Below are 26,506 nucleotides of genomic sequence, written 5' to 3'. Positions count from 1 at the left end.
TCTCTTCAAGCTTTTAAGAGACATTGTGTCTTTCTGTTCCAGTAGGAAGAATCGTCTTTCTCACCAAGTCCTTCCTACCTAATGCCTCTCCAACAGTCTCGCTCCACCTGAATTATCCTTCTTGTGTGATTCACGACTGGGCCTCATTCAGGGGACTGCATATGGGAGATATTCAATAAATACTGTTGGTACAAGATTACAGCAAATTTCTTATAACAATCCCCACTTAACCATTCAGAGAAATCGCTAACGTTCTGCATTGTTTCAGTTAGTAAGGAAGTTCTAACTGATGCTGAGACAGGCTGAACTTGAGGCTAATGGACTCCTTTCAGGTCACCTTCACAATTCTGCTCTTAGGGTTGAAGCGTGTTTCCCAAGAGCCATGTTTGTTCATATATCTGTTTATGCCAGTCGTACTAATTATTGTAATTATGCAATAAAAAACAAATTTTATAAACTGATTAAATATGAAGGCAAAAAGAAAGAAAGGTGTACCTATGAAAAAGAGCTGTTCCTTCTGGAAAGATTTGCTAAATGTGATGTGTGTATAATGTCGTGATATAGGTATGAACCATGAGACACTCTAAACTATTAGGGAGAAATTATCATGAAAACCTTAAAAGATTTAGCTCTCAGATTGTTTCACAATTATCTTGAAATCTGTGCACCTCTCCAAAAAAATCAAACCTGCTATTTATAGATGAGGCAGTTAGAGGTGCAGTTTATGAAAGCAATGATATGTGAAACTCCAACCTTCAGGTCATTTCAGGGAAAAAAGCCTTGGCCATAAGTCAAAAGATAAGTTTTTTACTTCAAATAAAAATTTCGATACATATAAATGATATTTTATGATTTTCCACTGTGACCAACATTCTCATTTGTCCGATCACTATGGGATCAAAGCAAATCAAGGAAGACGGATTTTACTGTACTGTCTCAGGACGACACCCGGTACAAGGACAGAGTAATAGAAAAAATGCATGTTCAGGTGATTTTAATTTAACCTCAAATGCTGCAGTTACAATTTCCCTTAATGCTGAGTTAGTCACCGCACTAAGCTCTCCCTGGGACTGTGGCATCGCAGCATCACTAGAGATCAACACAATGCCCAAAGAAATCTTTTCCTTCCTGTCACCTGAGGCCTAGGAAAAGAAAAGAATGGATTCCTAGCCTGTCTTCTGTGCTTAAAGAAAGGAAATCTCCTTCCTAGCAAATGGTTAATAAATTTGCTCCAAGCAGATAATTGAATCACTGGAAACAAAGAGAAAAAAAGACCTAAAACTGGAATGGCCTGGACAAAGAACAGAGAAAGATGTTGTAAATGGAAAGAAAAATTCAGTTAATAATCAAGTTAATATTTCTTGGAAGAAGAGGGAAGCTAATCTTGTGAAGGAGATCTTACTCATTTATTACAAGTAGACTCAACAGCCCATTCAAGTCACCTAATGTCATATAGAAGAGCTGAAGTTGGCAGAAATGATAAGTTCTCAGCTTCCTCACAACGACTGAACTTGTTTTTCTGGATTCCACCCTTGGGATCTCCTTGGGCCCAGCTATCTGGCCCAATCAGGCCATTTTGGAACAGCTGTGTTTAGAACTCACTGTTGACACAACAGTCTGAGTTATGTGGTGATTTCTGTAAGGATAAATGGACTGTGGCATCGCAGATTTCACAGAAGCTACCCGACTTGAAGCAGGCTGCCATGACCAGCCAGTCTCAGGGGATCCAACAGCTCCTTCAGGCAGAAAAAAGGGCAAAGGACAAGCTAGAGGAAGCCAAGAAGAGTAAGTCTCCATTCTGTCTGACTTGTGAGGGATTTGTCACAAAATAGATGAGGGTCATGCAGTGGGATGAGCACGGACCTCAGGAGCAGGCAGACTCTGGTTCACACCCTGGTTCCACCTCACTCTCCGTGAGACCATGGCCAGTTCATTAAACTACACAGTCCTAGGATCCCCATCACTGTAGTGGGGGCGACGTTCCCTAACTCAAGTTCCTTTGAGAGGTCATATGCTAAGTGGGATGATAATGGACATAGAAGCGATGGAGACAGAAGCTTAGGCCCTTTCTCTGCAACTTCCTTAAGGCCGCCACGCCTCAGTTTCTCAATATTGTGAAATGGTTAAGAGATAGACAACTTCCAGATTGAATCTACTTACTGGTGAGTGAACTTGAGCAAGTTATTGATCCTTTGTAAGCATCAGTTTCTGTTTCCGTAAAATTGTGATAATAGCCAATAGCTCGTTCTCATCCCTCTCTTGATGGCTTTTTAATTTCCAATGTTTTATCTAGTTCTACTTGATTCTCATTTTCTAACTTTTTATTGAGTCATGATCTATATCTTTGCACATAGAATGTTCTCGATAAACTTCAGTGTTCTTCCTATCCTTTTTGATATTCACAACATCCATATGGATTTAGTGTTACTGTTACTCCTATTTGATGTATGTAGAAACTGAGAGTTTTTTATAATTTTACAAAGGTCATATTTTTAAAAACAGAAAATATTGTGTCAGGCAACATGCTTAATGCTTATTTACTCCTCACACCAACTCTTTTTGCAAAAGGGGAAAGTGATGCTTAGAGAAATTATGCAATTTGCCCAAGTTCATATAAAGGATAGAGACAGGGTTTGGGTGGAGTCTGATTCCCAAGCCAAGATCTCAACTACAATACAAAATTTGTGTAATTTTTATAATAAATAAACTAAGATGTTACAGATCTACAACTCTAATTCAGGTTCCCTGGACTATCCCATTTCATATCATATCATTAATCTGTAATAATTTGTGTCATTTACCTTCTTTCTAATTACATGTCCTGCCACTGCAATTAATTCGAAGTCGAGCAAGATGGGGGTCATGTCTTAAAAGTGTTGCATATGTAAATCTTCGGATGAATGCAGTGATAGGAATAGAGTAGGTGCTGGAAAAATTGATTAAATATACTGAGTGAGACGCGGGAACAGCACATTGTAATGGAAGAGGAAAGTCGGGAGTGAAGTATGCTCAGCCCACTGGGGTTTTTGACCACAGGTCAAATAATTTTCTTTTCTTAAGACAAATTGATTTCCTGAACACTCAGAAATGTGGGCATCAACGACAAAAAAGGGAAAGACTCCACATGGAGGTGCTGGAAGAGGAAAGGAGGCAGGAAGATAATGAAGACAAAGTTGAACTACTTCTCAATTTCTTTTTCCACAAGAAACCGTGCAAATGATTGCAAAACGTATGAATGCAGAGTAATTTTAAAAAACACAGCAGTCCAGAACTGCTGGTTAAAACAGTATAGAAAACTCCCTTATCTTTATTCAAATTTCTTGAACTACATTTAAAACTTCCAGAAAAGACCAACTTATTTTAAGCTGTGATATTTATATTACCTTTGCTTCCTCATTATAGAAGAAACAAAATGACAATACCGAGCAAAAAAAAAAATAATCAATATTATCATATGATTTGAATGATTTTTACCAATTCTCTCTCCTTTTTGAAAGACATTAGAGAAGAAAAGTATTGCAAATCATGGAGGTAGGTTGGAGGTGGGAACTCCTCAGAACAATCTAGCCTTAGATTTCATAATAAATAGGAAAGCCAAGTTTCTTTTCCTTTCCTCTAGCAAATACGCTGTCCTTGGACAACCTTTCCTCAGAAGTCAGTATTGGAAACTACATATTGTATCATTTGTATACAAAATGTTCAATATATTTGCCAGTAACTTAAAGTACTTGTGTACTTTTTCTCTTGGTCTTTGTTCATAAATATGCAAGCAAATACTCAACCAGTAATAGTAAACATTCAGTCTGTAAAAACATTTTGGAAAATATTTTTCCACATGTTATTTCAACAACTAACCTCTGCACTCAGTTTTACAGAGAATGTCAGTCTGTCCTCTTCGCCTCAGAAAGCTCAGCCTTCGAGGACAGTTTTCACTGGGTAGGAGGTGTTTTCTTACATAGCCATCAGCAGTCAGCAGTTTATAGTTACAACGTGAATGACAGTACCCATCGTACTCACTTCTTAAGCATTCTATAGCAAAATAAAATATTATCTCTATATCTAGTTTTGTAACTCATCTCATATTTTGCTAGTTCTTATTCCATTCACTTATTTAATTCAATAAGTACTTATCGGGTGCCGACTATGTCCAAGCCACTTTGATATACACATGAGTGAGCAAACCTAGTCTCTTCCTTAAAGAATTCTTCAGTGAGAGAAATGCATAAGTGAGTATGAAAAAAAGAGAAAGGAATAATGACCTGAGAAGTACAGATAGGCATCATTTTTATAAACCCATGTATTTCATTTTATTTTTTTCCTTAAAGAGATTCACTTGAAAATCTGACATATGAAGGCAGAATAGAGATTCAGAATGAGAACCGAAAAAATCACACTAGGGAACACCATTGTCGAAGGTCTATGAGCACTTTCTCTTTCCTAAATCCATTTCTTTGAAAGCCTCTCAGAAGCTTGCCCACAGTCTCTGCTAGAGCAGGACTCCCGAGTATGTATTCAAAAAAGAAAGAAAGGGAGGGAGAGGGAGAAGGACAGAGAGAGAGAGAAACAGAAATTCACGTTAATTGTTTTAGAAAAACACAAGATTAATAAGGTGGCAGTATTTATATAGTATGCTGCAAAAATGTTAATATATCCCGTTAAGGAGGACAGCCTCAGAGCCCAGTGAAGTTGTTACATAGTACGGTAGGTGGTATAAAGGTTCTGCCTTAAGGGCTACAGATAAGGGTTTGTGGACTTAATGTGTCAGGAACCCTCCTGAAGGCTGTTAGGTCTCTGGAAATGGAATATACAGGTCCCTACTCTCAAGACACTCTCCATCTCCTGGGAGAGAGTGTTCTGGGGGAGTGGGGTGGATTGTGAACAGGCTTGAAAAGTTGGGATGTGAGGTGGCGGAGTAGAAAAAGCATTGGCTCTTTCTTAAATCTCTTTGTATAAGTTATTTAGCGTCTCTGAGCTTCAACCTTCCTTTTTTTTAAAATAAAAACATAAGTTATGTATATATATGGCCAAGATGTTTTAATGATCGGAAAACGATGTGTAAGATAGTGAGTACGAACTAAATAGTTATTTTTCTTTTTAACTTACATAACATGTATACTCGCATATTACTATAAGTAATAACAATAGAAGGGTGAAATAGAGCAACTTATTTTCATTCTTGTTCACAACTGCTGCAAGTTCTGGGTCAACTTCTCCCATGATGGGTGAGACCTGGACTACTCCTAGTGAGATGCCTAGAAAAGCTCAGATATTCCCCTCTATTCACTGATTACGGATTAAATTATATTTATTAGTTAAGACACTCACACATTTTTTGTGTGCAACACATCCTTACTGTTTGGTTGAAATTAGGTGGAATCACACTAGGTTGGCACTATTTTAAATTATCTAACTTGAAGTTAACACATTTTGCCTGAAAAATTCTTCACTAATCAAAACATAAAAGTGTGTGTGTTCATCCAAGACAAGTGACAATTTTACAGCAGAACTTCAGACCTGCCCCGCAACTCCAGGTTTGGGGAATTGAATTGTATCTTCGGTCAGAATTAGATTAGAAATTCAAGATACCAGCATCAACAGGAGGAACAGACTTGTGTTTCTCTGAAACACCTGATATTTTTTACATTTAGTTATGACTTTCTATGAGAGCAGGATTCATTTCATTTATACCCATTGCAAGCCTAGAAAACCCTACAGCTCTGCATTGACACTGTTCTTTTGAAATGCTCAAATACACGCAAGAAAACATCACGTAAAGAACCCACATCTCCGAATTATTTCCAAAGGTACACCACAGCCTCTCCCACAAATCAACACTCAATCTGTCCACTTTGGCAGCTGCAGAAAATAGCATTTGCGTTTAATTCAGAATGAGGAATTGCATTACAGGGTAGAGATCAAAGACGTGGTCAATAATGTAAATGTTCAAATCTGGATATGGGAAAAACCGAACAAGCAGGTATGTTAAACACGTTCTAAAAGCTATAGACATCTTCATAAAAATGGAGGAGACACTCCTAGGGTTTTCCATCAGGATAGTGTGGTCAGTGCTTACTTCCTGGAGCTGCTCTGCTTAGGTTCAAACCAGCTTTGCCTCCTACCAGCCGGGTGACGTTGGGCAGGTTAACTTAACCTCACTGTGCCTCAGTTTCCTTAGCCTCATAATGGAGATAACGGTATCTACCTAGTGGTGTTGTTGTCACCACTAATGAGTTAAAACTTATAAAAGACTTTAAAAAAACACTTGGTACATAACAGTTGCTCCACAAATGTTGGCTATGAATATTCTCCCACTACTCAATAAAAAGAATTCTGTCAAAGAATACAACAAAATGGTGGAATCCCCTTGACTTCTTAAGCTTGGTCTTCCTTGAAGTCCTCTGAATTATACTTTGGTGCAAAATAAATACTTAAGAAAATACTTCTACTTAGATAATGCAGCTAATAAAGTAATGCAGCTGATTTTTGTCAGTCTATAGGATGCCAACCACCAATATTTTTTTTAAATAGCTAATTGCCTATTTGTTTCCTAACACTCAGATCTTCCAAATTATTTACCCAAGCACCTTGATTTAATAAATTCTTCACAATGCAAGGGAATGTTCTGATTCATGAAGACATGACTTTTAATAAACTAATAAAATCAAAGTTGTTCTATTAGAATTTCACAGCCCTGTCTTGTGTGTTTTGTAGGCTTGTAAATTCTTCCTCTTTCTTTATAGTCCACAGACTAATGGGGTATTTGTAGGTTTATTGGACTTTTATTTCTTCGAGTGGGTCCTGTTAAAATAACAACCACAGAACATTTTCATCTATTAATAGCATTTGCTTATATTCAGTCCGGGATCTACACAAAACTACCTATGATTTTTTTAACAAGGAACATAGAAGGAAAAGGCAACACCAAAGAAACAGGGTAGGAAGGGGGTCAGCAGAGAAACTGTGTCACAGTCACAGGCTCCAGGAGAGGCTGCTGCTTTGTTCTCTTGGTAACATTACTTTTTCCAATGTTTGTAATAGGTGAGCAAAATAATAGCATTCTTTGAACCAGGTTGGTTTTATAATATCAACAACCCCCAAAAGCCAAGAAAGGTGTTTTTTTTTCCTTCAGCATGGTAGAACAGAATAAAAATGGTTATCATTAACAGAGAAAAATCTCCAAAAATTCCCAATATGCCCTTTGTTTTCATACCAAATCAAGATGGCCTCTGTTTTGTTGATGCATATTTTTGTCAGGTGGTGCATTCGTTTGGATACCTACTCTTTGACATCGTGTCTCTCTCTTTCTCACCGAGCTCTGTATTAGATTCCCAGGGCTGCCATAACAAATTACCACAGACAGGGTGGCTTAGAACAACATGAATGTATTATCTCACAGTCCTGGAGGCCAGAAGTCCAAACACAAGGTGCCTGCAGGGTGGGCTCCTTCCAGAGGCTTTGCGAGAGAATCCATTCCCTGCCTCTCTCCTGGCTTCCGGTGATTACCAGCAATCCTTGGCATTCCTCAGCTTGGAGCTGCATCGTTCTAGTCTCTGCCTCTTGTAATCACATGGCCTTCTTCCCTGTGTGTCTGCTCTGTGTCTCTATGTCTCTGTGTCCAAATCTCCCTCTCCTTATAAGGACACTGGTCATTGGATATAGGGCTCATATTAATCCAGTATGACCTCGCCTTAACTTGATGACATCTGCAAAGACCTTATTTCCAAATAAGGTCACATTCACAGGTCCCTGGGGTTAGGATTTAAACACATCATTTTGAAGGGCATAATTCAACCCACAGCATCCTAGGACTGTCAAATCCACTTGACCGTCTTGAGCCCTTATTTTCCTTATCCCTCTTTGTCAGTGAAAACCTCTCGAAGAAGTTGTTTGTATTCCCCATGTCTACATTTTTCTATTCCACTTTCTCCAGACCCCACTTGAATCAGACTTTTGTCCCTACAACTCCACCAAAGCTCCTCTTGCCAAGACCACCGATGTTGCTAAACCCAATATTACTTCAATATCTCAGTCACAGTTGGATCCCTCTTTCATCTTTGAAAGTCTTCTCTCATTTGACACCACTGTCATGGGTGGCTTGCTGTCATCTTCCCAGTCTCTAAAGCTGGGTCCCCAATTTGGACCTCTTCTCTTCCATATCTGCAGCCACCTCCTCGGTGATCACATCTAATCCCATGGCTTCCAATACCGGCTCCTGCTGATGATCCCAAACTTGATATTCCCAGCTCTAATTGCTTCCCTGATGTCCAAATTTATCAGCCTTCTCACCATTGCAACCAGCTGTTTAACAGGCATCTCAATTAAACTGCATTCTTGACTCCACCTCCAAAATAAAATGTTGGAGTCATCATGACTCATCACTGTCTCTCATATTTATCCACCAACTCTGATTTCCAAATATAGATAACATCTTGCCAATTCCTCTGCTACTTTACTATTTCCAGCAATCATTAATATTTGTCTGAACCATTGCAATAGATTTCAAACTGATCTTCCTGCTTCTCCCTTGCTCCTACAATCTCTTTTCACCACACCAGCCAAAGAAATCCTTTTAAATCATCAGTAGTATTATGCTACGCCTTTGCTGAAAATCCTTCACGGATTTAGCATCCCAAGGACCAAAATCCTTTCCAAGCCCCATGAGCTCTATGTGACCTGGCCCCAGTACTGCCTCTCTGATAGCATCTAACTTTCACCCATTCTGTTCTTTGACCCAGTCACGATAGTGTTTTTACTGTTTTTGGAATGTATCAAATACCCTCTCACTCAGAGTCTTTGCATTTTCTGTTCCTTCTTCCCAGAATGTTCTTCCCTTTCAGATATTTGCATGGCTAGTTGCCTTATGCCTTCAGGTCTCTGCTCATCTATCTCTTCTTCCAAGACACTTGACTGATCTAAATGAGGACCCACCACCACATCCTTATCCCTTATGCTTCTTTCTTCTTCTTCATGGAACTCATCATCCCTGTCATATCATACACCTCTTGTCTGCTTTCTATTGCCATCTCCCTCGACTGCACTCAGAATGCAAGCCCCACGAGAGCTGACAGTTTGTCTCTTCACGATTTTCACAGTTGTATTGATAGACCAGGAACAGTGTGTGGCACATAGTTGACATCCAGGAATATTGGTTGATTAAATGTCTCTTATTTACATTCCGAGTAATATTTGATACTGTTGGCCACATCCTCCTTGAGTGTTCTCTCCTCTCGTTTGGTTTCCCCTACTTCTCTGACCTCAGGCTCCTCCTAAGGCTCCTCTTCCTTCTCTCATCCCTCGAATGTTGGCATTCCCCAAGCTGGAGACCTTAGGCCTCTTTTCTCCTCCTCTGTACACTCCCCCTTGATTTCAGCCCAAACCCCATCACTATGACTGGCATGTACACAAACCCGGATGATTGACATGCCAATCTCTGTCTGCCTCTCAGACCTTTCTTCTGGATTCCAAATTTGTCTGTCCAGCTGTCCTATGAATACCTCCACTTGCGTGTCCTCACGGAAGCCTACAGAGGTTTTGTTGGTGACGGCCTGAGGTCTTCTCAAACTCACTCTTTACCCTGCCTTCCTTCCTAGCAAAAGGCCCCAGGAAATGGGCCTGTTTTCTAATAATGATTAGAAATTACTGAATATTCTTCATCAAGCACTTCATAAACATGTTTTTCTAATCCTTCTAAGGACTCTTTGCAGTAGATTATTAGGTCTGTTTTATAGATGAGAAAACTCAGGTTCAGAAACTCTAAATAACTTGCTTAAGGTTACAAAGCCTCTAATACCTTATTGTACTAGTGCCTAGTGTATAATTTTGATGCCTTTCTGAAATGATAAATGAAAACCCATCTTTCTCATCAGGAGAAGGTTCCAGAACCAATTTAGCAATCCAAGCAACAGAGTAGGGTTCTCTGTGTTCCCAGGGCTCATTTGCTTGTTGGAAGACTCAGTTCAGTTGGCCTTTCCCAGCCAAGAAGCCGGCAGGAGTCCATCTTTAAGCATTGCCCTCTGCCTTCCACACAGAGTTCAGTTTTAACCCGCTCAGAATTGATTTTTTAATCCTTTCTCCACAAATCAACTGCAGATCAATCCAGACATCTTTCTCTTCTTTTCCTCCCAGAAACATCCTACGGAATATATCTCAGTAATGACTTGTTGAATATAGAACATATCTGCATAACAAGCCACATGTCGAAAAATGAATGACTTTATTAAGGTGGAACCATTTACAAAGAGGTCCCAAAAATATCTTAGAAAAGATCTTCTTGCCCTTTTTCTAATCCCCAAAATGGACTGTCCATCCCCATTTCTGTCCAGGCTTATAAGTCTATTTAGCTTAATGGTTCCCTCCATAGAGATCTTGCCTGACCTCCCCTGGCAGCCTACTCTGAGTCCAGTTCTGTATATCTGGGTCTATTTGTTTATGTTTTCGACTTAATCTGTTAGCATAAGACATAACATGACTATTGGAGTGGAGGGCAAGCACAGATTCTCTAGAATTTTAGTAGCAGAAGTTTCCATAAATGTTGTGATTTTTGACTGCTATGGAACAAATAGAACCAAGATTTATGTTCCTCTGTTTTCAGAGTTGATTTTGTGCATTCTTCACAATTTCATGTATTTTGTAATTTTCCTCTTGGAAGCTGGAACAGCGTGTACATATTTCCAAAATACACTGTATTTATGCCAACTGGAGGCAAGGACCATATCAAATGTATTTCTTTATCCTCTGTGTCTAAGCCCATGCATAATTTATGTATAGTAGGTGTTCAATAATTATTGAATGAATAATGGATGGTAAATTAAAACCATCCTTTCCGGCATCACTCTGCAGCAGCTGCTTTACCAGGATTTAAAATCATGATGCATAAGATAACAACATTTTCTAAACCAAAACCCAGAACATTTGTCCTGATAAGCTTGCCTGACCTTGAAGGAACTTAAGAACCAAATAGTTGATGGTCGTATTTGGACGGTGCTATGTGGTCACCCTTATGTTCGATACAGAAAGTATTGAAAAACAGGGATATGAACATCTTTTGGTTCCCAGTAGCATTTAAAAAACGCTCAAGAAGAAAGAAGTACAATTTTAAAATTTGGAAATCGTACACAGAGGAGCAGGCTGGAGGTTAATAGGAGTGGATTCGGTACACTCATTTTGCCTCACCTCTAGCAAAACAGCGGCCTTCAGGCTCCAGTTTCTTCCACTGGATTAAATCAGGTGTAGCATATGCGGGCTCTCACACGGCGGCAGCTGCTGAGTCGATCCAGAAAATTGCTGTGCCAGCAGCATTTTCCCTGTGGCTCTCCTATTTAATTGAATGAGAACCAGCAGGTGACTGGTGCCATGACGGGGAATCACAGACACACTCTGAGCCTGTCACTGTGTGATGGAGTTAATATACAGCCTCGTAAGTGGAGCGCTGGATTTTGCTCAGGGGTAGGGAGCGCAGAGCTTTGCCTGTTATTGTTATTTTTTTATGTGCTACAGTCATGACTTTGAAACCAATATTTTTACATATTGTGTAATTAAGGTGGAGAGTAATGATGTTTTATGTGATTTTTTTATAAAATAGTTATGTATCCTACAGCCCATTATTACTAAGAAAATGTTAAGATATCTTAAACATACTTTTGTCCTAATAGGAATGAGAAGCAGTAATATGAAAGAGGGCTGGGGATCAAAGAATAGTTTTCCCCCTACCAACATATCACCAATTTGTTCCGTGAATAGTATGTGTTCCGTGGCTACCAAATGGTTAGAACTGTAGAGAATGAAGGAATCTGTATATACAAAATGGTTATGAGCGTTAATTAAGTAGGAAGAAGGTAGGCATTGCTGTTAATGTTCCGTGGAGCCTCAAGCATCAGAAGAGTGCTAACTTTTACCAGACCTTGGATTTTAAAGGGAGTAAAGACAGAACTAAATATCTGCTCTGAATGAGGTCTACGCACTCCCCCTATCTAAGGGTAAAAAGTATTAAAAGAGACACATTTCAATTTATAACTCAGTGAATCTATCTTTATTCCATTTATACACGGGACTAGCAAAGCGACTCATATCTAGCAGAGAGAGAAATTGAGAAACCAGCTATACTCAAATGCTACAAAGCTACCTAAAAACAAAGGCATATAAAAACCTATACGTAGATAGCAGGTAGATAAAAGTTTATGTCAAATATGCTGCTTAATGAGGACACATTCAGTTCAGAATCTACACGATGTAACAAACTCGACAAAAATTATAAACAAAAGCTTAAGAGACATTTTCAGAGAAGAGAAACTATATTAAGTGGGCAAAAGAATGAAGGCATTTAACTGAAATAGAAAGACAATAGACTCAGAGAAAAAAGCATTTTAACACAGTTCAGAGTTTCTTTAAAGTTTTAATGATCGCAAAGCGTTAGTACCTAACCCCTTGAAGGTTGGGGGTGGTGGGGACAGAACAGCAATTAATATTAGTCTATAACCCCCAAACTTACTCTGCTTGTCCAAAAAGTCCTGTTCTTAGCTAATGACCCCCACAGCATTGTATTTGTCTGCAACTTTCATCTACATTACTGTCTGCTGGCTTAAGGTTTACACCTTTGCTCTTAATAAAAGAAAAGAGAGCGACTTAACTAGAGCTCCCAGCCATTAAAAACAATTGGTTTTACAACCACTTTCATGTCCCCCTCAGAGAAAGCTACTGCAAAAAAATATTGACTTTGATGTGCTGTGGGGCTTAATCAGACATTCTAGAGTCAACAAATGGTAAGAAAAAAAAATCCCAATAAAATGCTGTAAAAAATTGTAAGTCGGTTTGATAGAGTCTGAGTTGCATATTTGTTAGTGCTTTTGGAGATCTGCCAGTGTTAAATAGGATCCAGTTGGTGAGGACTGAAGGATTCCTGGCAGCAAATCAGGACAGAAAATCTGACCAAATAATGTCTTTTGGAGTAAGTGACAGCTAAAATCTGTTCTCTGGCTGTTACTGCTGTGAGTAAATGGGCAGATATTTTACTTAAACATGGAAGTGTGAAAGAAGGTCGTCATTTTCATGTTTTAAAGAACCCAATCGAAAAAATAAGCAATTTTAAATATCTATTTTTTTTTTAATGAAGCTTGCCATTTTAGAAAAAAAATGGTCAAAAAATAACGTGGATCTTGGGCCGGCCTGGTGGCATAGTGGTTGAGTTAGCACACTCTGCTTCAGTGGCCCGGGGTTCACCAGTTCGGATCCCAAGTGCAGACCTAGCACTGCCTATCAAGCCAAGCCGTCCTACATGTAAAATAGAGGAAGATGGGCACAGATGTTAGCTCAGGGCCAGTCTTCCTCAGTAAAAAAAGGAAGATTGGCAGCAGATGTTCGTTCAGGGCCAATCTTCCTCAAAAAAAATAAAATAAAATAATGTGTATCTCATCCATATTTTAAAAAATCAAGTGTGAAATTCCACATATATTAAAAAGAAATATCCTTCCTTCTATGCCTCTGTTAATTTTCAGGAAAAGGGAAGAGATTGAAGCAAGCTAAGGAAGAAGCGATGGCAGAAATCGACCAGTACAGAATGCAGAGAGATAAGGAATTTCGACTAAAACAATCTAAGGTAAGTAAGAAGGTCAGCACTGATTTCTCTGCTGCATAGTCTATAGGATATGAATATTCATAAGGTTTAATGCAGAATATGGGGAGGGAGTGAGGGAATGCACTGGATCGAGCACATCTAGTTCAACCAAGGCTGAACATCAAACTAAATCTTAAGCTTATCAGAACTGCAGAGCTTCCTCAACTTCTGATAGGGTTACATCCAGTAAACCCGTCGTAATTCAAAAATATCGTAAGTCAAAAATGCAGTAAATACACATAACCCACCGAACATCACAGCTTAGCCCAGCCTACCTTTAGTGTGCTCAGAACACTTACCAGAAAACTTAGCCTACAGCTGGGCAACATCATCTAGCACAAAGCCCATTTTATAATATCTCATGTAATTGATTGAACACTGTACCGAAAGTGAAGGACAGGATGGCTGGATGGGGACAGAATGGTTGTAAGCAGATGGGTTGTTTACCCTCGTGGTGGTGGGGCTGACTGGGAGCTGTGGTTGTCGCTGCCCGGCATCTTGAGAGGGGATCCTACAGCATGTCGCCAGCCCGGGAAAAGATCAGAATTGAGAACTGCAAGCATGGTCTCTACTGAATAGTATCGCATAAGTCAAACCATTGTAACTTGGGGACCATTAGTACTGACTGTACATTTTCACTTTCAAGCTTTTTTGAACTGTCATATAAACTGTCAATCGACAGCTATTATCTAATGCACAGTGTATCTTAAAAATCCTATTCTCAAATACACAAGTCGAAGGGATTGTTCAAAGTATTATTCCTACTACAGATTGACTAACACGCTTCAGCAGGGAAAAAACTTCAGAAAACGTATTATCTGTTAATGTTTACTAGTAGAATCAATAAAAAGTCTTGTTCATGCTACCGAATGAGCATGTTAGGCCAAGTTTCCTGTGATGAATTCAAGATTTACACATGACCAAAGTGGATTGCGTTGCTTATTGCTGAAAAGTCATCTGGTATTTCCTTACGATTTCCTTTGCAACTGGCTGGCTTCATCCAACAAATCTTTCAGGAAAATATAAAGAAACGCTTTTTCCTACACTAGCATTTTTTAAATATCTGCTGTTTATAGCGAAAAATAAGTGGATGAAATTTTCAGAGCCAACATCCTCCTTTCTGTGTTGCAACGTGGACTAAAAGAAATTATTAAATTCCAGGTGCCATAACTGAAGTTTATGTGATATTTTCTTTTTGCCTCAGTAAAAATATAAATACAGCTCTGTGCAGAAGCCTGACATTGCAAGACGAACTACAAGCAGTTTGGGAATCTCTCCGTTTACAGCTTCGATTTTAGTGGGGGTAGGCACAGAGCTTACGTGGGATCTGATAAATTGGATCCCATGGTAGGAAAAACTTTTCCAGTGGGCTGTTTCTTAAAATAAAAAGTCTTTCCTAGAATAAAGTGGACCACTCAGAAAATATAAATCTTCCTACCAATATTTGGAACAAGGAATTATGAAACCATATGTCCATATATGCGTATACAGCCCTCCATGATCAGCCCCTGGCTATCTCTCTAACCTATCAGCCTTGAAAATTTCATGCACTTATTGTTTACTGCAAACTGCAGATATTTTTTAAATGCTAGTATAGGAAAAAGCATTTCTTTATATTTTCATGAAAATATTGTTGAATGAAGCCAGCCAGTTGCAAAGGAAATCATAAGGAAATACCAGATGACTTTTGAGCAATATACAACATCTACTTTGCTTGCTGGTAACATTTTCTACTAGCTTTGTCTCCCAACTTGTTCTCTTCTAGCCATATCTGTCTTCCTGTTCTTCCTCAAATGGACTGAACGTGCCACTGCCACAGGGTCTTTGCATATGCTATATCTGCTCCCTGGAATCCTCTTCTTTTGGACATATTCATCTTTCTTTGATCTCTCTTCAGTTGCTAACTTCTCTTCCTGATCACCTTATCTAAAATTGTGTCTCTCATAAAATAAGGATGTAATTCCCCATTGCAGTCATAGCATTTATCACTACTGCATGTATTATATATTCACAATTTTGGTTATTGCTTATCTTTCCTTCTGAACTGTAAGCACCAAAAATAGCGGGTTATTTGTTTTGTTGTCTGTTGTTTTCCTAAACATTGGAATAGCGTCTGCTCTGTAGTAAGTACACAATAAACATTCATTAAAAGAATGAATAACTAGCATTTATTCTGTGACTTTATTTTTCCTATTGAGTCCTGTCATAACCATGGCATATTTGGACCTGAGAAAATGATCAGCCTTAATATCAATCAGCTTTTATTATCTTGTGTAGGATATTTGTGATATGTATATTGCTATTTTTAAACTAATTAAAAAATGGACCATAATTTTAGAAAAAGATTGGGTTAAATTTCTTGAAATATTTTTTTTCTCCAGAAGAATCTCATAAGATGTAAATCTGGTTCAGGACATTTGTTCTCCACTTTGGAGAATAATTAAAACCCCTCATCACTCTCACAATTAGAGCTCTAAGCCAATTTTCCAGCTAGTTGATCAAAAGCTCACATAGAAGGGTCAACAAGTTTGGAACTCTGTTACTTCAAGCATATTGTAACACCATTAGCACAGATCTTCTTTCCTTGGCATGACCTCCATATGTCAGACATATTGCTGTTCCAGTTAAGTCTCATCATCATTAACCCAGGGCAAGTGAGAGATCTGGGAGGAGACCCAAGAAGCCAGCATTCTGCCTGCTGTGGGTGTTGCCCCTTCACCTTACTTTTTGCGTTGCTTTTGGCGCTTGTTAATGTTTGAGTTTTTTCAAGTCCCATGACTTATCAATAGAAGCAGGTAAGCCAAAGTGGGTTATATCAATACTATTTTATCAAAGATTTACTTACCCTTTGCTTATCATCTCTATCCAACCTACCTTCTTCTACTGAAGAAGACATGACACTGCTAAAAAGCAATCTGGACTACAGTGGAAACACTAACTCTGTCGTTAATGCAACTAAGAGTTCGATGGACCATGAATCTAAATAGAAGACCTGCAAATGGTTGCCTTGGATTTATGGAAGATTTGTCTATCTTTAATCTCTCTTCCTGAATTCATATCATGAAAGCATTTTGTTTCCTCGAAGCAACCACCAGTTGAGAATGCAAAACTGTGCATGGGACCCAAACCTTTGCCTTCCCTTAAACTAGAATATTTGAATAACTTACAAAGAAACTTACTGAACGTTGAAAAATTTCACCAGCACCATCGGTTGTTATGCTGTAAAGCTAGACACATCAGTCTGAACGTTGAAGTTTTGAAATTAACATGGAGAAGTCCTTAAATGGCACCCTTTGACCAAATGTACCATTACATGTCACATGACCATCATCTTCTAATTTAGATAATGTCCCAAACATTCAGGCAGCAGACTTCTGCCAACAAGAGCAACAGAGCACAGTAATAAGTTCTCAGTGATACCTGGAGATCTGCTCAACAAATGTGTGTTGACCACCTCCTGTGCACCAGGCTTGTGGAGCTTACATTCACTCATTTAAGCTCCTACATAGCTGAAATCAACACTATCTGCAGATACAAACATATGGAATCTTCCCAAGGAAGACCATTTAAAATTGTGTATGGTTAGTCATTGGTATAGTACTATCTAGAAACTCAAATTACTGCACATTAAATAAACTCAGAAATAATATTATATTTAATTATGCAGGATATGAGACATAGGATTATGGGCTATTTTACAAGGGCATTCCAATGTTTCTGAAAGGGTAAGACAGATTATAAAAATTAAAAATCACAAGCAACGCAATGAAAAATCATCATAATAATCTCTAACATTTACTCATAACTCCTCAGTGCTAAGCTTCTGTGCTAAACACCATCTTTATAATAAATATCTTCAGAAAATTATCATACTGTCTTAGAAAAGCACATTAAGAATACAACTCATGGGGGCCCGCCAGGTAGCATAGTGGTTAAGTTTGCGCATTCTGCTTTGGCAGGCCAGGATTCACAGCTTCAGATCCTGGGTGAGGACCTAGCACTGCTTGTCAAGCCATGTTGTGGTGACATCCCACATGAAATAGAGGAAGATTGGTACAGATGTTAGCCCAGCAACAATCTTCCTCAAGCAAAAAGAGGAAGATTGGCAACAGATGTTAGCTCAGGGCCAATCTTCCTCACCAAAAAAAAAAAAAAAAAAAGAATACAACTGATAAGTAGCTGGCATCTATTGCCCTAGACTTGCACTGTCCAAAATGGTGGCCTCTTCACCTGTCGCTACTGAGCACTTGAAATGTAACTCGTCTAAATTAAGGTGTTCTGCAAAGTGTAAAATACCAGAATACAAAGACTTAGTATGAAAGACAATAATGCAACAAATTTGATATTGATTGTACACTAAAATAATAATATTATGGATATCTTGGGTTAAACAGAATATATAGTTAAAGTTAATTTTACCTATTTCCTTTTACTTTTTTAATGTGATTCTAGAACACTTAAAATTACTTATATATGGGGGGCCTGCCCGGTGGTGCAGTGGTTAACTTTGCATGTTCCCCTTAGGTGGCCCAGGGTTCCCCGGTTCAGATCCCGGGTGCGGACATGGCACCACTTGTCTAAGCCATACTGTGGTAGGCGTCCCACATGTAAGGTAGAGGAAGATGGACATGGATGTTAGCTCAGGGCCAGTCTTCCTCAGCAAAAAGAGGAGGATTGGTGGCAGATGTTAGCTCAGGGCTAATCTTCCTCAAAAAGAATTAATTAATTAATTAATTAAATAATTAAATAAAATAGTTTATATGGCTTGCCTTGTGCCTTATATGACATTTCTATCAAACAGCACTGCTGTGCACACTCTGCGTTCATGAATCTGGTTGAGTTTTTACAACAGCCTCATCATAAAGAATAAAACATTTAAAACATAAAGAACCTAAGCTTGAGATGGACTTTTCCAAAGTCCCACAAGATAATTGCAGTAATCTAGCCTAATAATAACTACTTTTAACATGACTCCAAAGAAAAATGGCTAATTGTTTCATAACAGTTTGTCTTTTAAATTCTTCACCACTTAAGACATTGGATTTAGGAAAAATAATTTTTTTGAGTTTGATAGAATTTCTCAGTTAAGATATTGGATATAAAGGAAAAGTTTGATTTTGGTAGAATTATTTTGGTAAGCAGATCCCTTCTATTTTTAAACTTCTTAACAAGGGAAATTTAGTGCATATGTCTCTGCTTCTCACTTATCAAAATGTTATTTTATAAAAGTTATTTGATGTCTTAGAAGCTATATCTCCTCCAAATGATTTTCTTTGAACTGGGAAGCCCCTATTAGCAGAAGCCCCTATATAACAGAAAAGGACTTGACCTTATAGACCCAATTGCATTTGATTTCAAGTTTAGGACCCAGAAAGACTATGCGGAGTCTAGAAGTTAGAACAGTCCATCAGCCCTGCAGTAGGAATCTCTCATTAGTGGAGTCTCTTGGATTAAATTAAATGCATACTTTCCCTAAACACTCACAGAACAGAAAAACAAACCAACAAAAACCAGCTATGTCACCTGAACCTGCCATGTTTGAGAAAGGCTGAGTTTACCAAGGAGGTAAATTGGGAGCTGTCTGTTTGCTTTAGCAAAGGATAACTTTACAAAGGGTTTCACCTCAGAATCCCCTTAAATTGGTCACTCCCCTGGTGAAATTATGTATTAGTCAAATCATTACAGGATCGAGAAGCAAAGAGGATAGAGAAGATGATGGAAATCCTGGGCACCCCTGCCAATGAAAAAGCAATCAGAAAGATACATGAAACCGTGTCTGAAACTATAATGTAACTAAGTGGATGCATATATCTCAATTTGAAAGAAATCCAAATTATAGTAAAATTTTCAAGATTATATCTATTAGCCAAAAAGATACACCTGTGCACATAAGAGTATCTTACTGGGCATATGGTGGCTTTATCTTCCTGAAAAACAAGACTTAATCAGTTCAGATGACGTACTTTAAAAATTGTCAAACCAGTTATTTGTCCTTTAAAAACCATTAAAAATGGGTTTCACGATGTTTTTCAACTTTATTTTCTACTTTTAATTCAGAAAGTAAGCAATAGGCAAGATGCAGGAACTGAATAGAAATTATTATAAATATATGAAAAATGTGATGAAAAACATCTGTGTATGGTATGAGGATCGTGAACTTGTGTTCCATTTGCACGGTGTGGGGGTCAGCTTAGAAGAGAAGCACTGCCATGGTCAGCTTCCATTGTTTAGGAAAGTCTATCCACCCCACTCATGGTGTTGGTAATTTTACCCATTCTCTGAGAAAATTCTGGAAAAATAATACATAATGTGTACACCATAGAACCATCATTGATAAATAGGCCCAAACAAATTTAACTTATAAAACCATTAAATTTTAATATGATGTACAGTGCAGTGAATTCTGTCTGTTTTATCTTGGTAGATAATGGGATCTCAGAGCAGTCTCTCAGAAGAAATAGAAGAACAAACACAAGGGCAGATAAAAGAACTGAATGGAAGTTACAGCAAGTACATGGAGAATGTGATGAACCAGCTCTTGAGTGTTGTCTGTGACGTGAAACCAGAAATCCACATGAACTACAGAATCACCAACTAAATGTGCACCCTATTGTCCAATAAATGGTGCGTGCGTGCCACCTGGTTGCTGATGGTTTCATGTTTATATCAAGAAATTTGACATGTAAATCTGAAATTTACGAGACATCTGCAGATTTTAATGTGACGTAAGTCATACATGCGTACTGAATTTAAAAGCAAACAAACAAAAAGTTGTTACAGCTTTCCTGGTAACAGGTATGATCTTGTCTTTTAACTTGGAGTAATTACTTTTGGGCATATAACAGAAATACATGGACCTGGCCATTTTTCAGTGGGTATGAGGGGTTTTTTTCAATTTCTTCTCCTTTTTATCAATTTAAAATGTGTTCTTAGTTGCAGTTGTTAAAAGATCATTATTAAAGAGGATATAATCATGACTCTTATGCAGATATAAAATGTATACATGTCAAGGGTTTTATTTAGAAAATCAGTAAGATGTTACCATTAGTTCAAAGAAGAATACTAAGAACTTCATAGATAGAAAGAGAGATGAGATAGATAGATAAATAGATGATACATAGATAGATGGATGGATGGCTATATGGATAGAAAGATAAATAGATAGATAGATGGATGACACATAGATAGATGAATGGAAGGATGGATAGATAGATGGATAGATGATACATAGATGGCTGGATGGATGGATGGATAGATAAGTAGATAAATAGATGATAGATAGATGGATGGATGGATGGATAGATGATACATAGACAGATGGATGGAGATAGATGATACATAGATAGATGAATGGATGGATATATAAATAGATGACAGATGGATGAACGGATGGCTAGAGAGCTAGATAGAAAAAGAGAAATGGGTTACATAACCATCATCTCTGCCTAAACTCAATGAACCAGATATTCTTCTCTTTCAAGTACGGTTTTTTAAAAGAAAAACGTAAATGATAATTAATTGAGCTGCTAGCATAGATGTTTAGGCTTAAAAAGAAGAAAACACTCGCAGGAGATATAGTAGGTTAGTATGTGTTATGAACTGAATGTTTGTGTCTCCATCTAAATTCGCATGTTGAAATCTAATCCCCAAGGTCACAGTGTTTGGGGGTGGGGCCTTCGGGAGGTAATTAAGTCACCAGTGTGGAGCCCTTGTGAATGGGATTAGTGCCTTCATAAAAAGAGGCCAGAGAGCTAGCTAGCCCTCTTTCTGTCACATGAGGATGCAAGACGTTGGCTGTCTACAACCTGGAAGAGAGTCTTCACCAGAACCTGACCACGATGGTACCCTCATCTCAGACTTCCAGCCTCCAGGACTGTGAAAAATAAATGTCTATCATTTATAAGACACCCAGTCTATGGTACTTTGTACAGCAGCCCCCCAAACTGACTAAGACACTATGTCATTAGCCCAGTTGCCTAGACAGGAATAGCTAAATTTCTTGTTAAGTACCAGGTACTTTAAGTGCAATGTATAAATGATCTCAACCTTATTGTGGAGGGTATCATTAGCATTCCCATTGTACAAAATGGGAAACAGAGGTTAAGGAACTGGCCTGGAGTTTCTTGAGTAACAGCAGCAGTGCTGGGCTTCAATCTAGCAATATGACTTCCATGTGTCCACTCTTCATTACTTACCATGCTGCTTCCCTAAAAATTCTCTATGCTTCCATCATTAAGAATCCCAGGGATTCTGATTTTCCAATAATACATGCAGACAAATTTTAATTCCAGTCCAAACAAAATTTAATTAGTAAATTTTCATTGTTACCAAACTTCATATACTCAATTCCAAATATAAAGTGAAATGACTCTAATTGCTCACTGTTCTAGATTACTAGCATCATTCTTTCTCATTAGCAGACAAAGTTAAAATTCTACCACATGGTTTTAAATCTCAGAAATATTCCATTTTACATTCGCCTTAGGTCAAAGGAAGAAAATTTGAAGTCCGCTTGTTTTCCCATCATTTTGGGCAAGGAAAACCAAACAGGTTAGTTTATTGGTTTTATGTGGAAGATTTCTCCATTTACCAGAAAGAAAACTGATTCTCCAATTAACGATCAGAAGGGTAGTAACCTTTCCTAGGAACACTGTCCCTCAATTTTGAGGGGGAAAAGGAGGGGAAAGTATCTAGTAAAGTTGCCTTTCTAAGATGAGGTTAGTCATAGAAGATCTCCACCTCAAAACAGATTTGGAGATTCAATTACTCTAACCCACGGAGTGAGACATGCAAAGCAGTAAGTAAAACCCCAAATTTGAAAAGTTTTCTTGTGAAAAGATATACTTCTGAAAAACTTACCCTTGTGATTTGCCTTAAACACCTTATCTCATGAAAACCATCAAGATGTCGATTTTTTTAATGTAAAAAGCTCAAATATATTGTCTGGAACACCCAAGTTAATAAATTCCTGAGGCTGCACAGGAGATAGCATTAGTTTTTAGGCCTTCAACATTATAGAAACATACTAAAATCAGTGCAGGACTTTTCTCAGCAGTAAAGAGCTGCCACACCTGGAAGGTGAGGATGAAGATTGAGTGTCAACAGCCTGTACATCCAGTCCTGGCTATGCCCAAAGTTCTCTCCGTCCCGTTAGCAACTCCCTCAATCCCTCTAGGCCTCAGCTTCTTTTTCAGTGTTTCAGTAGACAAAATGCTGTTGAACTAAATGATCTGTGTAGGCCCTTCAATATTTAATTCTACATCCTAAATCAGACCAATTTCAAAAAGCAGTGTTCACTACTTATAGTTTTCTCATCCACTTTTGCAGTATTTGTGAATTTTTCAATGACCCCCACAACTATTCTAAACACCACATTGGCAGGAGTCTGTGCTGATCCGTAACATCCTAGATTCTCTGTAACTCACATATTTTTACATTCAAATATGGTTTCATATCTTTGCCTAACTGAATGAGTCATTTTCCAAGAACTCTCATGCTCTCACAGATGGCAGAGCTGCCACTTTACCTTATTTACATATGAAAAAGGTTTTACGTATTTCAGAGATAGCTCATTTATTTTTGATAGCTTCTCAGTCACAGAAAAGTTGACTTTTTTTGCACAAGTATTTATCTAAAATGCTTTTTCTGTTCACACAGGTCTTCACACAGAAATGAAATAACCTAAGGATGTTTTTAATTCTCCTCTATCCTTGTTTTGACCCTCTGCACAATCAGAAACTACAAAATGAGAAACGGCTCCATGAAGTTCTTACTCATTTCTATTGAACCTGAAAACAAAACCATGCAATTTACAGAAATGTAGAGGAATAAAAAGGTTTCAGATTTGTGTGTTCACACAAACACACAGAAAGTCAAAGATTGCCACCAATAAATCAGCACTATTACCTTCTACATAGACAGAGCTAGTGGAATAGAGTTGGTCAAAGTGTGCAAAGCTGCCAATTTTGAAATAACCCAGATGAGGCCATCCTAGAACCAGTCAACCCAGAATGCAAGAATCCAGCCTAGACCAGCAGAACCACATTACCTGCAGCTGACCATAAACACATGGATGAGGAAAGAAACCATATAACCCACACAGAAGACCCATAAACTCATGAGCAACAATAAATCATTATGTTAAGGCACAGAGTTTTAGTGTGATGTGTTGTGAAGCAACTGATAACTGATATACCCATTAGGTATTGTTTTTAAAAAGAAAGGGTGATCATCTGTTTTGAATGCTACTGTCAGTCCAAGCAGAGTAAGACAGAGATGTGACTTTTAGATTCGGATGTGTGGAGCAGGAATTTAAGGACAGGATGTGTGGTGAGTGAGAGAGACCAGCTACAGAGAACTATAAAACCATGAAAATAATCAGAGAAATGGAGCTGTAGCTTGAGGGAGATAGGTGTCAAATGTGGCTTTTGTTTGAAACAGGACATATTAGAGCATATTCATATGTCAAATAAAATTCCACTAGAGATGAAAATATTTCTAAAAAAATAGAAGAAAACTATTGCAGAAGCAAAGTCCTTGAGAAGGCAAGAAACATGGGCTTCCAATCACAAGTAGAGGAGCAGCCTTACATAGAAGTAGGGACACCTTGACTAATAGGCAGATGGCAGTGGGGTTGACATACAAGGTGGTAGTAGATTTAGCGCTGAGAAGATAAGAAAGGTCCTGTCTGATTACTGCTGTTTTCGAAATAAATATGAGGGAAATGACCAGCTGGGAGTGAACAGAAATTTTAGAAGACTTATCAAGACAAGAGGAGTAAAGTGGTCCTTTTAGAAAGTAAGAAGATGACTATGCTAGGGAATTGTAGCAGGATTGCCAAGCTGTGTTGAGTATTCAAATGAGAGATATGGTCAACAGTCACACATCACTTAATGACGGGGATGTGTTCTGAGAAATGCATTGTTGGGCGATTTCATGGATGCACAAACATCATAGAGTGTACTTACACAAACCTAGATGGTATAGCCTGATACATACATAGGCTGTATGCTACTAATCTCATGGGACCACCGTCACGTATGTGGTCCATCTTGATAGAAACATTGTGATGCAGCACATGACTGTACCTGGAAAATGAGATGAAGTCAATTGTGTGCTTTCCTCTGGAGATGGTGAGCTGCTCAGGTGCAGGAAGGGGGTAGGAAGACAGTCTGGTTCCACTTCTAGACTCAACAACAAAGATCTGAGATCAGTTTTCTTAACCTGTTTCCATCAGCTCTAAAGTTGACTGGGACAATTCTTCTCAAAATGGCCACTGTAGCCCTAAATTTAAAGAAAACAAGATTACCAGAAGAAAAGCATGAAAAAAAAAAGAAAGAAAGGAATCTCAGTATGGAGATCATTAAAAATTTAATGATTCTATTTTATCAACTAGAATAAATGTAATTGCTGCTATTTGTACGTGGTTGTCCTCGTTCCTCTTCTCCCATCTCCCTTCTCCTGGGATTGCCGGACCTTGGCATTTCAGGGAGTGACCAGTGTAGTGAGTCTCTTTACTCACTTCAAAGAGTAGCCCGGAGGAGCTGCTTACCAATGACATAACTGGAAGATCTTACTTCCTGTGCAATATTCATCATTCATTCAATCTTTCACTGATTCAACTAAGATTGTTGAATTCTGTTACATCACACATCTGAGACTGGTACTGGAAATACAGCCATGGCCATTACCAGAATGAACAGGTCCCATATTCTTACTCCTGCCACCTCCAGTGACCCAAGTTCTCACTTCCAATTTAAGATGAGGTTCACTTGCTTGCGTGGGGTTCCCTGTGTCCTCCAATCAATTAACCTCCTGCTATGAAGCTGTGAATGAAAGCGCATTTCCTTTGACCGTTTTTAAAGAGGCGTGTAGCACGGTATTTAAGGGTACCATCCCTGTGGCTGGACTGTCTGAGTCCATATCCCAGCACCATCAATGACTAACTGCGACCTTGAGCATGTGACTATCCTCTCTGTGCTTTAGCTCCCTTACCTATAAAATGAAATAGTAATAGTGTCACCACAAAGAGCTATTGGAAGGATTAAACAACTAGATACCCATAAAATACTCAGAATGTTACCTGGCACATAATGAGTGATATGTGTGCATATAATAATAATGACAATTATTATTATTATTATAGTTGAAACCAGAACTATGCCAAATAAGCTCGTCTAAGGATGGAATGAGTGTGGAAGGGGGTGGTGAGGTGAGAAATGGCAGAAACTTCGGTGAGCAGAGATTGCTCACTGTAATTTACTTTGCAGCAAGTTTGAATAGACCATTACCGCATTTTTAAAGTAAAGTAAGTCTAAAGTATTTCTCCATCTTTGGTTAAGTAGAAGCCAATGGAACAGAAGTTTACCAGAGCCTGTTTCATCATGCTAGCACTTCCACTGAAAAGCATCCACAACTGTCAACTTGTTATCATTTTTATTAATATGTAATCAATTAATAAGAACATATGTGTTCCACAGACAAATCCCAAAGATGGTTAAATCGAGCTTACAGTGAGCATGAGAACCTTGCCAAGATTCTAAAGACCTGTTTTCTAGTGGAATTCACAGTTTGTAGTCACAGTTCAGAAAGATGCTTTCCTAAGCAAAAATGTAAATATGTCCAAATACCCCAAATAAAACCACTAGCACCAAATGTTATATACATTTCAGTCTACACCAGAGGCAAGAAGGTTCCCACGGGGTCAATACCCGAGTCAGCAAGGTTCAAAAGAGCTGTGATTTTGCTAATTGAAACTTACATAGGCCGTCATTTGTGAAAGGACTTTCAAAATTGTCTGCGACCCCACCAAAAGGAAAGAGGAACCCTCAGGCAATAAATATACACCAACACAATGCCATTCCCCATCCTAACTGGGAAATGAGTAGATGTGTCTAG

At 38.4% G+C, this 26,506-nt stretch overlaps 1 protein-coding gene and 1 long non-coding RNA gene across 4 annotated transcripts in view; one reads left to right on the top strand and one right to left on the bottom strand.

Moving 5' to 3' along the window:
- Positions 1-26,506, bottom strand: part of LOC103556376 (uncharacterized) — a 50,792-nt gene that overhangs the window by 21,992 nt on the left and 2,294 nt on the right. The window contains exon 2 of the long non-coding RNA XR_546189.2: positions 24,697-24,892. This is a non-coding gene — a long non-coding RNA (uncharacterized lncRNA). The remainder of the gene's footprint in view (positions 1-24,696; positions 24,893-26,506) is intronic.
- ATP6V1G3 (ATPase H+ transporting V1 subunit G3) lies at positions 1,584-25,028 on the top strand. 3 transcript variants are annotated; one of them, XR_546188.2, is made up of 5 exons: positions 1,596-1,785; positions 13,491-13,591; positions 20,034-20,233; positions 22,095-22,159; positions 23,267-25,028. XR_546188.2 is itself a non-coding variant. In XM_070602429.1 (4 exons), exons 1-3 carry the CDS (start codon positions 1,704-1,706, stop codon positions 20,205-20,207), a joined length of 357 nt encoding a protein of 118 aa, XP_070458530.1. In that variant the 5' UTR covers positions 1,596-1,703; the 3' UTR covers positions 20,208-20,233; positions 23,267-23,756. The 3 variants fall into 3 exon arrangements, 2 of the variants coding, with proteins under 2 accessions (XP_008526693.1, XP_070458530.1); XM_070602429.1 differs by lacking the exon at positions 22,095-22,159 and having other exon boundaries at positions 23,267-23,756; XM_008528471.2 differs by lacking the exons at positions 22,095-22,159; positions 23,267-25,028 and having other exon boundaries at positions 1,584-1,785; positions 20,034-21,513.

This window comes from Equus przewalskii, chromosome 31 (assembly GCF_037783145.1).
Source record: "Equus przewalskii isolate Varuska chromosome 31, EquPr2, whole genome shotgun sequence".
In the NCBI taxonomy this organism is placed as follows: domain Eukaryota; kingdom Metazoa; phylum Chordata; class Mammalia; order Perissodactyla; family Equidae; genus Equus; species Equus przewalskii.
This window is presented reverse-complemented; position numbering and strand designations above follow the sequence as displayed.